Below are 16,234 nucleotides of genomic sequence, written 5' to 3'. Positions count from 1 at the left end.
AAATTCAAATTCGATTTGAAAACTATTCAAATTTGATTCAAAAACTAATCGAACTTGATTCTAAAACTATTTGAATTCAACTTCGTTGTTTTGGGATTTGTTTACATTTCTTACCATTGTAATTTGGAAATTGGGATACAGCTGAATTTCAAAATAACACAAAATTTGTCCGAATTTTGATTTGGAACGATACGAACCACACATGTCTAGCTTTTGTGATGTTTTGCCAAATACAGAAAGTTCCCAATACCAACCATGAAAATTATGTGAATATAATTTTTAATTTCTGTTTTGTTGGTATTTCTATTTCTGATGTTTATTTCCAACACACAAATCTCAGACGATCCAATTATAATGATGTCGGGGGAGGTGGCGGTCCGTTGGGTTTTGTAGACGGCGGCCGTCCTCGGGAAAGCAGACCGGTGATAATTCTCAGTCGGTATTAATATAAGACAACTGCAGCTCTGTATGAAGAGAGAACACTGGACGGGAGAGATAAGATCTGATCATTTGTTATATTGGAAGGATAAAAGAGAGAATTCCATGGAGTGTCTTTATTGTACGTATTGAAGGACCTCAGGACATAAAATCCGGTAATACAATAAGAGAAGATGTTTTTATGAATGATCTGATACAAACTGTTAGATTGTGTGTGACTCCGGTGTGATCTCCACTTATGTTACAATCCCTTCTTATCATTTCATTATTCTAATGTCTTCATTTTAAAATATTATTAAACAAGGCTTTCATTTACTTATATTGTCTTTTTTTTTAATTATTTTTTTTTTAAGCAATCCATAGGCAAAAAAAGTAACTTAAGTTAAAAAAAACTACTTTTGTGTTAGTCTAAAAAATAATTGTTACTATTGATAAAAAGTATAAATGTTATTCTGAAGGTGGTCCTACTTAACATGACACTACAAAGATATTTCTCTCTTACACAAAAAAAAACATAAAGGCATTTTTTTCAATGTTGTGTTTTTTTTAATACAAAAATAATAAAAAAAAAACAAATTCAAATGAAAAGGTTTAAATATTATTAGGTTGTAAAACAGAAATAAACAAAGCAGAAACAAAGCAGGGAAGGGTAATAAGGAGTTAATTAGGGTTGATTAAGGTAATGTAAAGGTTAAGAAAAAGTTAAACAGGAACACATTAAATTATTTATTTTGGGACAATCAAGGCTTCTATTAAGATTTATTGTCTTGAAAAAATGATTACATTTTTTTTAAGTAATCCATAGAGAAAAAACAAATTGGTGAGGCTGCAGATGGGCACTGACCCTTATTTTGCTCTAAAGTTCCTTATTTGAAATTTAAGTTTTTTTTTTCCTGAAACTTCCCTCTTAAAATGAATGTGCGTGTTATACGCCGATAAATACGGTAAATATCCCAGAGTTTGTAGACACTATAACTTTCACACAAACCAATCACTATTCACATACTGGGATTTTTTTTTACCAAAGGCAGGTAGCAGAATACATTTTGGCCTAAATTTATGGCAACATTTTTATTTATTGAAACAATTTTATGACAGATTTGTTTCTATGTTTCTAAGATTTAGTTTTTTTTTTCAATATTTACAAACAAACAAAACTAATTAGGAAAAAATAGGAAAAACTGACTTTTTTTTTACTTTACTGCTTAAGCTCTGGAAGGTTTTAACCCTTCTTGACCAGGATATTTTTTTCCTATTCAGCACTAAGCTATTTTAACTGGTAGTCATACAACACTGTACACAAAATTACATTGATATCGTTTTTTTCACACAAATATAGACTTATTTTGGTGGTATTTGATCATCACTGGGGTATTTATTTTTTGTGATATAAAGGAAAAAAAGACAAAAACATTTGAAAAAAAAAACAACTTAGAAACAAATCTACTTTCTGTCATAAAATATTTTCAATTAAATAAAATTTTGCCATTAATTTAGGCCAAAATGTATTCTTCTACCTTGCCTTTGGTAAAAAAAAAATCCCAATATGTGTATAGTGATTGGTTTGTTATAGCATCTACAAACTCTGGGGTATTTACCGTATTTATCAGTGTATAACACACACATTCATTTTAAGAGGGAAGTTTCAGGAAAAAAAAATTAAATTTTAAATAAGGAACTTTAAAGCAAAATAAGGGTCAGTGCCCATCTGCAGCCTCACCAGTGCCTTCAATGCAGCAGCCTCACCATTGGCATCAATGCAGCAGCCTCACCATTGCCTTCAATGCAGCAGCCTCACCATTGCCTTCAATGCAGCAGCCTCACTATTGCCATCAATGCAGCCTCACTATTGCCATCAATGCAGCCTCACCATTGCCATCAATGCAGCAGCCTCAGCAGACTGATCGATGCCCATCTGCAGCCTAGAGGGGACAGGGAGGGGGCGGGACGAGCGCCGACAGATTACATACACTGAGAATCTCCTATGATAGACAGAACAGTGGTCCAATGGCGGCCCAGGAGACAGGACTTCCTATTACAGAGGCCGCCAAGTAAAGAGGAGATTCTCACTGTATGTAATCTGATGGCGCTCGTCCCGCCCCCCTTCCTGTCCCCTCCGGGGCAGCTAAAATTGAAGTATTGATGTATAACACGGTATTTGCACCCAATTTTAATGGTGAAAAAGTGCGTGTTATACGCCAATAAATACGGTATTTGAAAATTTACCAATTCTGATGTATTTGGTCACCTATCTCATTTCTTGGGGGTCCCTAAATTGTCAGGACAGCACAAATACCCCCAAATGACCCCTTTTTTGGAAAGTAGACAGTCTGAGGTTTTTTGAAGTTGTCATTTTTGATACATTTTTTTGAAAATTAAGAAATTGAATACATTGTTTTTCATATATATTTTTTTTACATCCTGTCACCAGTGCAGTGCAGCCTCATCATATGATTGGTGTGGCGGTGATCAGAGACACTGACTGGTGACAGGATGTTACAAAGATAATAATCATTTTTTTCTAACTGTCATGAATGGGTTACATTTATGACAGCTGTGATCACTAGTGATCTGTGATTGGCTACAGCTAATCACATGGTACAGGGTTCTGTGATTTGTCCAGGTGATAGCTGTGGGCCAATCACAGCATTGGAATAAATTCATTCATAACTGCTTTGTTGACATTGTGATCATGTGATCTGCAATCTGCTGTGGGGGGAGGGGGATAGCACTCCTAACCCCGGAGCAGTCACATGATGTACACGTACGTTGTTGTGCCCGCATGTACTGCCAAGCTGCAGGATATATACTGTGGCCGGTCGGCATTTGGTTAAACAGTTACTGAAGATACAAAGTATGAATTTTATTCTATAATTTTAGCCTATTTCACATTACATTAAAAGAGCATTTTCTTTCCTTTTTCCAATTCTGTGATTTTGTTTAATGCAGCATTAAAAAAAGAAACACAAATTGTAATACTTTATGAACCAAAAATAAATAAATAATGGTTAGAAAAACAGAAATAAAAATATAAAAATCTGAAAAAAATGATTAAACAGAGAAAGGTAATAGGAAGGTAATTAGTGCGGATTAGGTTAAGCTAAAGGTTAAAGCGAACCTTCAGCCATTTTTCAACTTTCCAGCTATTTGGAAATATATATATATTTGACAAGTAAAGAATCACAATATATATAAAATAATATGCAAAGTGGTTTGGAGGGAAGCTTCAGAATGGCAAAGATGTTTTTATTACAAATGATGTGAGCAGACTGCAGTTCCTCTTTAATAATGGGTAAAAGAGGAACACAGTTATTACTTTTTATAACTTGTCAGTTTGCTTTAACTGACATCATATGCAGATTGTTGAAGTTTTTCCCTGTGATCTACAGCTAAATGCAACAGAGAGGAAACAGAAGTAACAACAGGCTTTATCTGTTGTAACAGCGGGCCAATAAAAACCTCTGGTTGTGTCCTGGATGAAAAATTGAGGGAAATTGGGCCAACTGAAGCAGGTTCTCTGGTATTGAGGTCTATATAAACTCCCAGCATGCTCAGGAGTTGTGCTCAGCCCTAGATCCAGATTCTGTGTATCTCAGACTGGGGAGCACTGAAATACCTGAGTGGTGAAAGACAACTACCTGAGTGGAGGACAAATACGTGAGTGGTAAAAGACAAAGATCCCGGGGTAATTAAGGACAAAGACCTGAGTGGTGAAAGACAAAGACCTGAGTGGTGACAGACAAAGACCTGAGTGGTGACAGACAAAGACCTCAGTGGTGACAGACAAAGACCTGAGTGGTGAAGGACAAAGACCTGAGTGGTAAAGGACAAAGAGCTGAGTGGTGAAGGACAATACCTGAGTGGTGAAGGACAAAGACCTGAGTGGTGAAGGACAATACCTGAGTGGTGAAGGGCAATACCTGAGTGGTGAAGGACAATACCTGAGTGGTGAAGGACAATACCTGAGTGGTGAAGGACAAAGACCTGAATGGTGAAGGACAAAGACCTGAGTGGTGAAGGACAATACCTGAGTGGTGAAGGACAAAGACCTGAGTGGTGAAGGATGGCTACTGTTTGGTGGGACTTCTGGTTTGGTGGTAACTTTACATGCAGGGAATTAGGGGCCTGGATCAGCAGTAGATTGCTCAATTTGTGTTGGGGATCATGTACGTTGGTAAGACACCGAGTGGTAAGGTTTTATTTTCTTGTTTGGATTTTTGTATTTTTCTGCCTCCTGCTCCTGTATATTGTATATACTGTATATAGTTCTGTGTAAATATATTGTATATGTGCTTCACCGATAACCAACATATCTTAGGAGTCAAACATTTCACTCATTTTGAGGGCAATGCACATCTGTGTTATTAGGGCCGGTGTTCTGCCAAAATGAGCAACCTGGCAGAATGTGAAACCCGCGTCACTTCCTGTGACGTGAAATCAGCTGTATCACCAAACCGGGCTCACTGCGCATGTGCAAAGCGTCATTAATACATTCAGTGGCTGACGTTGGTGCACAGACAAATTTCCTCCTGCGCTCAGGTGTCCAGGGACTTAGTATGTGGTGTGACCAACTTTACGAAGTAATGCCTGCCGTCTTGCAGCCCTCCTCAGAACATTGGGTATTCATGGACTAAAGGGAAACAAGAAAAGAAGGAGGGTGAACCGACCTAGTGCATTACCACTGGTAAAGCTTTATTAAAGCATAAAAACAGCAAGATGTATACTCACAAGTGAGCATTCATAAAAGGCTTTGACAAAGGAGCAGGTACGCTGTTCTGAAGATCAACACGCCAGGACCTAATGTCGAGAAGATCAAACCGATAGGAATGGCTGATGTCTGATGCATTTCGGGGCAGTACCCCTTTCCTCAGAGCCTATTGCTCGCTTAGGCTCTGTTGAAAGGGGTACTCCCCCGAAATGCATCAGCCATTCCTATCGGTTTGACCCTCCCGACATTATATCCTGGCGTGTCGATCTTCAGAACAGCGTACCTGCTCCTTTGTCAAAGCCTTTTATGAATGCTCGCCTGTTTTTATACTTTAATAAAGCTTTACCAGTGATAATGCACTAGGTTGGTGCGCCCTCCTCCTTTTCTTGTTGCACAGAGGAATTTAAAAGAGAGAATAAAAAAGAGAGAATCTGCGCTTTGTGAAGGTTCAATCCAACAATAGCTTGTAGATAGCAAGATATGAATGAGTGACAGTTCAGACGATTCCAAATAAACACCCAAGTGAAACTGATCCACAAAGTGCCACCACCTTATAAAAAACCTGCTTACCAGATGGCAAGCAAAACCCAGCCAACGGCTATAGCCCAGCCAAGGCCTTTACTTGTATGGAAAGTACGTCTGGACAGGTGTGGATAAGGATTGGTCTCCAAACACCCTGATGCCGTGGAACTCCGATGTGTTTCAGTAACTCTCCCTATGAGGGATCAGCAGTGTGAGAGGGATGTTGCAGGCACACAATGAAGAGATTACAGGCTGTGGGGTGGTCTCATACTCTGCACGCACAGCACTGGCCGCACACTCATAACTAGCTGTGTCCCATAACACCGAGCAGTATGTTGTCTTCCCAGCGGATGGCTCAGGCTGAACAGGTGACGGATGCTCTATGTACAACACACAGCTTCTCCTACAACCACAGCGCCAACACCGCGGGGAGAGCCTGACAAAATGCTCGACCGACTACGCACGGAAGAAATCAACTAACACTTATGAAATTTATGTTGCTAAGAATACCAAACAAACAAAGTAACTGTGCAGGTTGCTCATTTCGTCAGAACACCACCTTGTAGATTTAAATATACTGTATTTATGTACATAAGCTCACTCGAAATTAGTTCGCTAATTCAAAACGGGGTTTAGTGTAGCAAGATGTCCGCTGCCTTGCCTTTTTACTGTAGATGTGATGAGGTTGAGTGTAAGGTGTACCAAGATGGGCTTAGCAACGTAAATTTCGTAAGTAGTAGATTTCTGCACATGCGCAGTCGTCCGTCAAGCATTTTGTCAGGCAAATTACTCTGTGCACCGACGTCAGGCATTTATGATGCGTTGCGCATGTGCAGTGTGCATGGTTTGGCGATACAGCTGATTCCACGTCACAGGTAGTGACGCGGGTTGCACATTCTGCCAGGTTGCTTCCTTTTGTCAGAACCCCGGGATGGAAGAGTTGCTGAGACAGCTCATTTTCAAACGCACCTCAATAGCAGAAAAATTCTGACCAAAATGAACTATTATAACAAGCCTTGTAACAAATAATAATTGGCAGAGGGTGTAGAAGCAGGTGCAACAGAGCCTAGCAGCACAACAGAGGGCCCAGAAATAAGCCAAGGGCCCCACGGGGGGAATTGTTGTTGCAGCAGAGCCAAGATTTCATTGACAAATTCAGGTTACAATGCAGCAGCTTCTACAGAGACAGCTAGCCTATAATGTGTATGGTTGGAGCAATACATTTGGTGCAAATCTGGTGCAGCTGTGAACAGTAGCCAATCAGCTTCTAACTTCTGCTTTTTCAATCACGCTTTGACAATAAAACCTGGAAGCTGATTGGTTTCTATGCAGAGCTGCACCCGATTTTACACTCTCCAGTTTTAGTAAATCAACCCTGTTGGCTTTCTGAGTAAGTAGTCTATTGTTAAGGTGATGACCCTGAGGTTTTTTTGACCACTTCTTAACAACCGTCGAAAGAGAAAGTTGGCTAAAGAATAGTAACCCAGAATGTTGGTAACATTATTATCTGGAAAAACCCAAAAGGCCTACTATGACATGGAACCTGCAGATCCAAGGGGCTATCCTCACGAATATAGTAGAAATATTGGCACATCTCGGTGTAACCCTGGATGTCCAAGCTCAGCTTGTTCACAAATGGATTCATAGGCTAGGAAAACCATCCGTGATCATATATACAGTATATGACCGCATCCAATACAGCATGCTTATTGTGTCTAATATAACGTGTTCCTAGTCAGACGTCAACGTGTTCCTAGTCAGGTAAAAGTTGTTGTTTTTTTTTTAATTTATCAATTACTGTATTTACAGACCAAGTAATGTTCTCCTATTTAAATAAATACATACTATTCATTTGTATTCATACTCCAGTCATAATTATATGTCTTCTATCCCATTAGGTAACTTAGGTGACCTTATAGTATATTAATCCTCCACAGAGAACTGTGGAATTGGGTGTAGAAGATGATCAATGGTGAAATGAATGACATCAAAGTCAATGGCACGTTCTATCCCACCTCATTCATCCTGGTTGGGATTCCCGGATTAGAAGGAGTTTATAACTGGGTAGGTCTCGTTGTTTGCTTATGTTATGTTCTGGCATTGTTGGGAAATATGATGCTCCTAGCTGTCATCTCAGTGTGTTCTGTCCTCCACAAGCCTATGTTTATTTTTCTTTCTCTGTTGGCCTCCAGTGATGCCCTTTTGTCTACAAGCATTGCCCCAAAAATGCTGTCTGTCTGCTGGTTCCAGCAGAGGCACATTCGTTTTGAGTCATGTCTCCTCCAGATGTTCTTCCTCCATTCCTTCACCAGCTTGGAGTCGGGACTTTTGCTTGGTATGGCATTTGACCGTTATATTGCTATCTGCCAACCGCTCAGCTATGGGTCCATAATGACCAATTCCATCATTGTTAAACTGGTCATCTTCTTACTGCTCAGAGCGGTCACTTTGTTTTCTCCCTGCATAATTTTGATACAGAGATTTCCAGCATTTAGAACCAACATTGTGCCCCATTCATACTGTGAGCACATGGCGATTGTGAAACTTGCTGCTGCCGACATCAGGATAAACAGCGCTCTGGGGTTAGCTTTGGCATTCACAATCTCAGGAACAGACCTGCTGTTTATCCTGGTATCCTACTGCGCCATCTTTCACGCCGTCTTCAGTCTTCCATCCAAAGACGCCCGACTGAAGACCTTTAACACCTGCATACCTCATATGTGCATCTTTCTAAGTTTTTATGGTCTGGCCATCTTCACTTTCCTGTCCCACCGGTATGGAGGTCAAAGGATTCCACCTTATGTTCACATAATTCTAGCCGATACGTACACTCTCGTTCCTCCCATGCTAAATCCAATTATTTATGGTGTGAAGACCAAACTGATCCGGGAGCAAGTCTGGAAAGCTTTATCTACATATCAAAGTCTTCATGTAAAGTGACTGAATCTGTAAAGCTGATGTATGTTCATCCTGAATTCTTCAGATTCACAAAATAAACAAATATTTGAAGAGGTCTGATAAGTTCACCTAAAATTTACTCCAAGTACGTGTGACTGTGGAGAGATATTAGAGTGCAAATGGTAATTTATTATACTGTGAGACATGTTCGAGACATGTTTTTTGTGCAGCACTGTGGTATATGTGAGCTATATAAATCCTTCATAATTAAACAGTCCCATTTCTGTTTTGCCATGGGGTAACAGAAGCAAGGGTGTGCACAACATAGGGGGAACTTAAAAGAGAAGTATGGCCAGATCTACCTGGCTGCCTGATTGACAGCTGACTCCACCTCTCACTGTGTGGCTGAGAGTCAGAGCCAGATGCACCTGCCCCCTCCACAACCCAGCAATTCAGTGAGCACTGGAGGAACAGACCAGGAACTGTGTGATCAGAGGTCATGTGATCACTCAGTTCTCAGTCTTAGAACTAACATGGGACAGCTGCAAGCATCACACCGATGGACGTAAGTATGTTGGGTTATTTTTTTCATCATACTTCTCCTTTATGCAGAAGAATTCTCAGGAATTATTTGTATCTGATGTTTGAAGAAAGGAGTTCCGGGAATATATAGGAAGGGAACAATAGATGGCACCACTCCACTCATGCAGACCTTCAGAAAAGCCAGGTCCTCTCCACAAAGCTTACCAGTCTCATACTGGTTTGAGTTATCTGCTTGCAGTGTATCAAGAATGGCAAATCTTCCAGTATTTGGGTAACAAATGCTTAAGGAGACATATGGCTGTTCACCACTAAGCTCAGTAGTAGCAGCAAATGAATATTGGTTTGGCAACAAAAGGCCCCCAGTCTTCCTCCTTCTCACTCCTCCCTCTCCGTCTCCTCCTACTCTATATGAAACTCCATCTGCTTCCACTGCAACCTCTGTGGCCTCAAGCAATAATGGAAGTCTGATAGGGATTTAATAGGCCTACCTTACAGCATTTGAAGTGGGGAAGAGGGTTGAAAAGCATATCTCCAGCACATCTTTGTCCAGGATAGTGTATATTCCCCAGATGGTGGAGCAGAAGAAAGAATATTTACCCAATTGCCCTCATTGCCCAATGCCAGCTTGGCAAATGTGTTGGCATTACAGCTGCTGTTGCTCCAGATGTTGGAGTCTGTCCTTTTCCACTACTTTTGGGCCAGTGCACCACATGGACAGATGTCCAACCACCATTTGTTTCTCCACAAAGCTGCCCCTGCTCTCCACCTACATGTGGAAGTTAATGGACCCATGTTTCTGGATCATGCATTTAGCAGCAGGATCCACATGACCAAGTATGTTCTATATCTTTAATAAGCATACTGGGCAAATTATTATACAAGATTTATTATATGAGATTTATATAGTGCCAACAGTTTACGCAGCGCTTTACAATGTATAAGGGGGACAACACAATTAGTTACATAGTTACATAGTTACATAGTAGGTGAGGTTGAAAAAAGACACAAGTCCATCAAGTCCAACCTATGTGTGTGATTATGTGTCAGTATTGCATTGTATATCCCTGTATGTTGTGGTCATTCAGGTGCTTATCTAATAGTTTCTTGAAGCTATCAATGTTCCCCGCTGAGACCACCGCCTGTGGAAGGGAATTCCACATCCTTGCCGCTCTTACAGTAAAGAACCCTCTACGTAGTTTAAGGTTAAACCTCTTTTCTTCTAATTTTAATGAGTGGCCACGAGTCTTATTAAACTCTCTTCTGCGAAAAAGTTTTATCCCTATTGTGGGGTCACCAGTCCGGTATTTGTAAATTGAAATCATATCCCCTCTCAAGAGTCTCTTCTCCAGAGAGAATAAGTTCAGTGCTCGCAACTTTCCTCATAACTAAGATCCTCCAGACCCTTTATTAGCTTTGTTGCCCTTCTTTGTACTCGCTCCATTTCCAGTACATCCTTCCTGAGGACTGGTGCCCAGAACTGGACAGCATACTCCAGGTGCGGCCGGACTAGAGTCTTGTAGAGCGGGAGAATTATCATTTTATCTCTGGAGTTGATCCCCCTTTTAATGCCAATATTCTGTTTGCTTTGTTAGCAGCAGCTTGGCATTGCCTGCCATTGCTGAGCCTATCATCTACTAGGATGATAGGTATAGATTGCATTCAAATTTTTGACACCCAAATGCATTATTTTACATTTTTCTACATTGAACCTCATTTGCCATGTAGTTGCCCACCCCATTAATTTGTTCAGGTCTTTTTGCAAGGTTTCCACGTCCTGCGGAGAAGTTATTGCCCTGCTTAGCTTAGTATCATCTGCAAATACAGAGATTGAACTGTTTATCCCATCCTCCAGATCGTTTATGAACAAAATAAATAGGATTGGTCCTTAATTCCATCAGGTGGTTTTGTGAGAGAAAAAAGAATGCACTGGTCCCCAACACAGTTGACTGGCTCGCAAAATATTTTTTTCTTTTAATTTGCCCCCAAAGCACTAATATACCATACAGCATTGCCCTCTCCTGTCACAATAGCCAAATCCTGCCACCATTTCCAGCTTCTTCTATCAATACTGACCTTCCCCCATAACCATCTCTTATTACTGCTGTAATTCTGCAACCTTATACTGCCTTTATTGCCCTAGTCCAGAATTCCAGCACATTCAAGGTACCACATGTATCCTCAGCCGCCAGATCTGTGCAGTGTTTTTTCTGCAGGGTCATTCTTGCATTGAGCTTCAAAGTCTGGGTTGTCTTATGGTGCTCCAGCACTGTCAAGGCGTCACACCTAATGTTTCCACATCTGCTCCTGTGGAAGTGTTTTCTGTAGGATAAATCATGTTCCTTATCTCCTTTTTCAGTTTATTGCTCAAACAAGTACATGTGTGCCCATCATCTCTCTGAAATAATGTACGCCAACTGGGTTTTTATCATTAAACACAGTCTGCAGTCTTGTTAAAGTTTTTACATACTCTGCAAGGAGTCAGTAAAATATCCTGTAAATACACTCTGAAGTTGATTTTTGTTTTTACTAAAAGCTGACTGTTGTCCCTCCTGTTCAAAATGCAGCCTACCAAAAGTGCTTAGCTACAATCTTTGATATGACAGCAATTTTTCTTCTTGTTTCAAAAGTGAAAGTATCACTGATCCTCCTTCCCACCACTGCCCCGAACACATCTGAGGTGCGGTTTTTTTGAAGGGCTGTTACCTTTTTAAACAGCTCAGCTTCAGCTCTTGCCTCTTCCTCAACTCTTGCCAGACATAGCTTGTTTTAACCCCCTCACGCTGGTCGAATCCTCCTGGGACATGTTACTCATCCCAGGAGGTTGCAGGACCAGTTTCACTGCACACTCCATGTGCACACTGAGAACCAGCTGTCATACATCAGGAATTCACAGTAGGGTTGCCACCTGTCTGGGATTCACCTGGACAGTCCGGGATTTGATTCACGTGTCTGGGTTTCGGATCACCTGAAACCCGGAGTTCAAAAGGATTACCAATCCAGGTGATAGCCCTGTGTTCACACCATCCTTGTGTTTCAGGAGATGGAGGGTGCTGGCTCAGCAAAGAAGATAACAAGAGAAATCAAGTGGGACAGCCACACTCCGATATAATGCCTTTGTTGATAAAACTTAGTCCATACACCAACAGAGGCACAAGTACAGATGATAACTGACGCATTTCGCACCGTTAGTGGCGCTTAGTTATAGCTGTAGGACTACTGACCCCTGTATGGTTAAACATGAAACATTCTTATCATGCACATCGATCCAATGTCTGGTGACATTGGTCAAGTGAATATTTTTCAATGTCATGGAGATGATCGTAGAGGACTACTATTTATATCTCACCTCTCTGCTTTGAAAGGTCTTTTAATAGTGGGCAACTTTATATCTGCCTTCTTGCTATCGCACTATATCAGGATTATACTGAATATATATATATATATATATATATATATATATATATATATTTTAGGATTACACTACTAATATTTATGACACCAATTAATATCCAGAGTTAAATTGAGAGACAATATGGCCTGTAATTGCATTTACATTGTTCTAGACAAATGTGTTTCAATTCAATCTAATATTAATAAAGTTAGTTGTGCTCCTATATATAGTCCTTCCCATGATATGTAAGGGTCCTTCCATATGTGTGTATGCATATACGTGTGTGTTTTTCATCGCATAACCGGGGAGAGATGTCTTGTTCTGACACCTCCTGGTGGTGGTCAATTACATACACGTATTTGTGTCTACACACACATACACTTTTAGATTTTCACATATTTTTAAGGATACATTTATGATTTTTTGTACAATGTTCCAATTTGACTAAATGTTTTAATGGGTGTTTGGTAGATACATCGGCATAGTGTGTCACACATTGATGTAAAAGTACCTTGCACCTTACATGCATTATGGAGTGCAGGGGGGGGCGATCTGTTGCAGCTTATTTATTGGACCCTGGGGCCACGAAGTATTTTGAACTCTTCATTTACTACTTATTTACTAATTTCTCCCTTGCATGGGTCAATCCACTTACATTTTGTGTAGTCTGATCCCCTCCACGCTCACTCCTCCGTTTCACGTTTTTGAGGATTACACCTAACCGTAATCTAGATTAGACACAATTGGTCAGGTGACCAATAGTTTATGTGTAAAAAAGATAGATTGTGGGTCAGTAGTCCTACAGCTATATGTAATAAAAGTGCTGCGCAAATAAATTGTCCATAAAATATAAACTAAAATAAAAGATGAGATGAGATCCCCAGTGAAAAGTCAGAACGCCTAGGGTAGGATCGGGGGTGACCAAGAGATCCCTTCACCATAGATGGATGGCCCCTCACCTGCAATCTTCGACCTGAAACAGGTCACACAGCATGTAAACCAAGTAGGTAAGCTGAGAGCCGGGCGGTAATAACTCCACATAAGCTGCTCTCTCTCTCATCAGATGGCATATGAAATGAAGCAAAGATAATATAGTGCTCTCCGTTTCTAAACTTTATTAAATGAAGTAAAACAAACTGGTGCACTCACATAACACAGCACTCAGATCCGAGTGCCGGCTGAATAGCGTGTAATCGTATGTTGACTGACAGCCGCGGGTGACGTCATGCGCTCCTGGCCCCCGTACGCGTTACGTCCTGTGGGCGGGACTTCATCAGCGTGGGGCGGGACACGCAGTCGTCAGCCCGCACAGTTGATATAGAGTGGCATGGTAACCAATGCTCCAATCACAGCAAAGATCAACTCAACCAGAGGACGCGAGCCCGCACGTCACCCCGGCCACGCCTATTGCATAAAGACACACATCCTCTCACAAAGTGAAAGGGCAGTGAAAAACAAAGCCATTATATCCCAGATGTATAATAATTATAAGGCTGTGAAGGGATTACAGCTCAAAGAAATGTCTGAAATAAAAGAAACCACCCTTAAAAAAGAGAAGTATCAGGCTAGTTAAACATCCCTTACTTATAGGGAAAATATAAACAATAAAGTTGCACTAAAATCGCTAAAAATCGCATATATAAATGCAAATTATTATTGAAAAAAATGTTAAAAAATATGACAATCACGCCACGGGTGTCACCCAAATACGATCACACATACATATTCCATACAATAAATTGTACACAAATAAATAATACAGAAATTAATAAAAAATTAACAAAAACTCATCTATTAGAAATAAAACAATTTAGGTCGAAATCCACGTTCATACCTGCCGAAGATAGGACCTTGGTCTCATAGATCCAAAAGGATTCCCTACGGCTAAGTTGTCGGATATAATGACCCCCTCTCCAGTGGCGAGGAACCTTTTCGATCCCCCAAAATTTGAGACATTTGGGGTCTCTATTATGGCATAGGCGAAAATGGCTGGATACACTGTGGGTTTTAACCCCCCGTTTGATATTACTGATATGTTCGCCGACCCTAACGTGTAAAGCCCTTGAGGTGCGGCCCACATACTGGAGTCCACAATCGCACTCCAGCATGTAGACCACCCCTACCGACGAACAAGTAATAAGACCTTCAATTAAGTATTTTTTCTGCGTGCTGTTTGAAATAAAATCTTTGCGCCTTTTAATATTCTTACTGGCCTTCCTACAAGTGGCACACTTACCACAAGCATAAAAACCCGAAAGAAAACCAAACATTTTATTGATTCCAGTTTTGGGTGGGTCAATGACTCCCGGGGCCAATCGGTCACGCAAAGAAGGAGCTTTACGATATATGAACCGTGGACGCTCCGGCAGTACAGGACCCAAAGTACGGTCACTTTTTAATATAGGCCAGTGTTTAACTATAATCTGTTCAAGTTTTTTATACTGGATATTATAATCAAGTATGATCCGGTAACTAGTTGTGGCTTCTTCACTTGAGAGGGGTTTCGGCCTATCTGCCACTATAGAATTCCTGTCGGTGGATAGTACTCTCGAAATTTCAGAGTCAACCATGGTCTGCGTGTAACCTTTTTCTTTAAACCTAGTTGCCAAGATTTGGGACTGTGATAGGAAATCTTCATCGGAGGTACAATTGCGACGTAAGCGGATAAATTGTCCACGCGGAATGTTACAGAGCCACGATTTGTGGTGACAACTAGTCAGTGGGATGTATGCATTCCTATCCGTCGCTTTGAAGTGATTCCTTGTTTGAAAAACTCCCTCTCCTTTAAATATTTCTAAGTCTAGAAATGTTATCTGTTGTTTATCTATAGTCCATGTCAACTCAATGTTTTTGGTGTTATCATTCAGCTTTCCCATGAAACATTGCAGACTAGTTAAATCACCTTCCCACACCATGATTACATCATCGATGTACCTTCTATAGCACAGCAATTCCGATGGAGGGTCATGAAAAATAATATCTTCCTCCCAGTGGGCCATAAAAAGGTTGGCCACACTGGGAGCAAACCTAGCCCCCATAGCGACTCCTCGTGCCTGCAGGAAATAGTCACCATTAAACCAAAAATAATTACTCAATAAGCAAAATTCTAAACCTTCCAGTAAAAAGGATATATGGTCTTTTGAGAGCTCAGTGGTGGTCAAAGCCCACCTAACGGAATCTAAGGCCTGTTGGTGGTCAATAATCGTATAAAGAGACCCGACATCTGCAGTAATCAGAAAACAAGAGGGGGTACATGGGAGAGTAGACAAGATTTGCAAAACTTGTTTAGTGTCACGCAGAAAAGCTTTGGTTTGAGTGACGAGTGGTTGAAGGAAGAAATCCAGGTACTGGCCTAGCCTGGAAGTAACAGAATCAATTCCGTTTACGATCGGGCGACCAGGTGGGAACTCCGCATTTTTATGCAATTTTGGCAAAATATATATAATGGGAGTCCGACAATAAAATGGATCTAAATACGCCGCCTCCTTAGAATTCAGAATACCCCTACTTTTACCTTTTTCTACTAGTAAATGTAGATTATTCTTAAAGGCTAACATAGGGTCTCCTCTCAGAGGTAAGTAAGTGTTCCTGTCATTCAATAGTTTCTCCATCTCAGTCTGGTAATAAGCTTTACTGAGCACCACCAATCCACCCCCCTTATCCACTGGACGGATTACAATATCCTTCCTTTGCTCAAGGGAGGATATACCTCTTTTGATGGCCTGAGAATCCCT

The 16,234-nt window shown here is 40.7% G+C and overlaps 2 protein-coding genes across 2 annotated transcripts in view; one reads left to right on the top strand and one right to left on the bottom strand.

The window, feature by feature from the left end:
- The window catches only part of LOC141126606 (uncharacterized), a 757,790-nt gene that overhangs the window by 520,486 nt on the left and 221,070 nt on the right, over window positions 1-16,234 (bottom strand).
- LOC141126599 (olfactory receptor 52A1-like) lies at window positions 7,631-8,608 on the top strand. The gene has a single exon (XM_073612521.1). The coding sequence runs from the start codon at window positions 7,631-7,633 to the stop codon at window positions 8,606-8,608; it is 978 nt and encodes a 325-aa protein (XP_073468622.1).

Source organism: Aquarana catesbeiana, linkage group LG02 (genome assembly GCF_042186555.1).
Source record: "Aquarana catesbeiana isolate 2022-GZ linkage group LG02, ASM4218655v1, whole genome shotgun sequence".
Classification (NCBI taxonomy): Eukaryota; Metazoa; Chordata; class Amphibia; order Anura; family Ranidae; genus Aquarana; species Aquarana catesbeiana.
Note: the sequence above shows the minus strand (reverse complement) of the source record. Positions and strands in the feature narration are given on the sequence as shown.

What these genes read in the sequence shown, in the direction of transcription:
- LOC141126599 (XM_073612521.1), top strand. Translation starts at nt 7,631, where the DNA reads ATGATCAATGGTGAAATGAATGACATCAAAGTCAATGGCACGTTCTAT.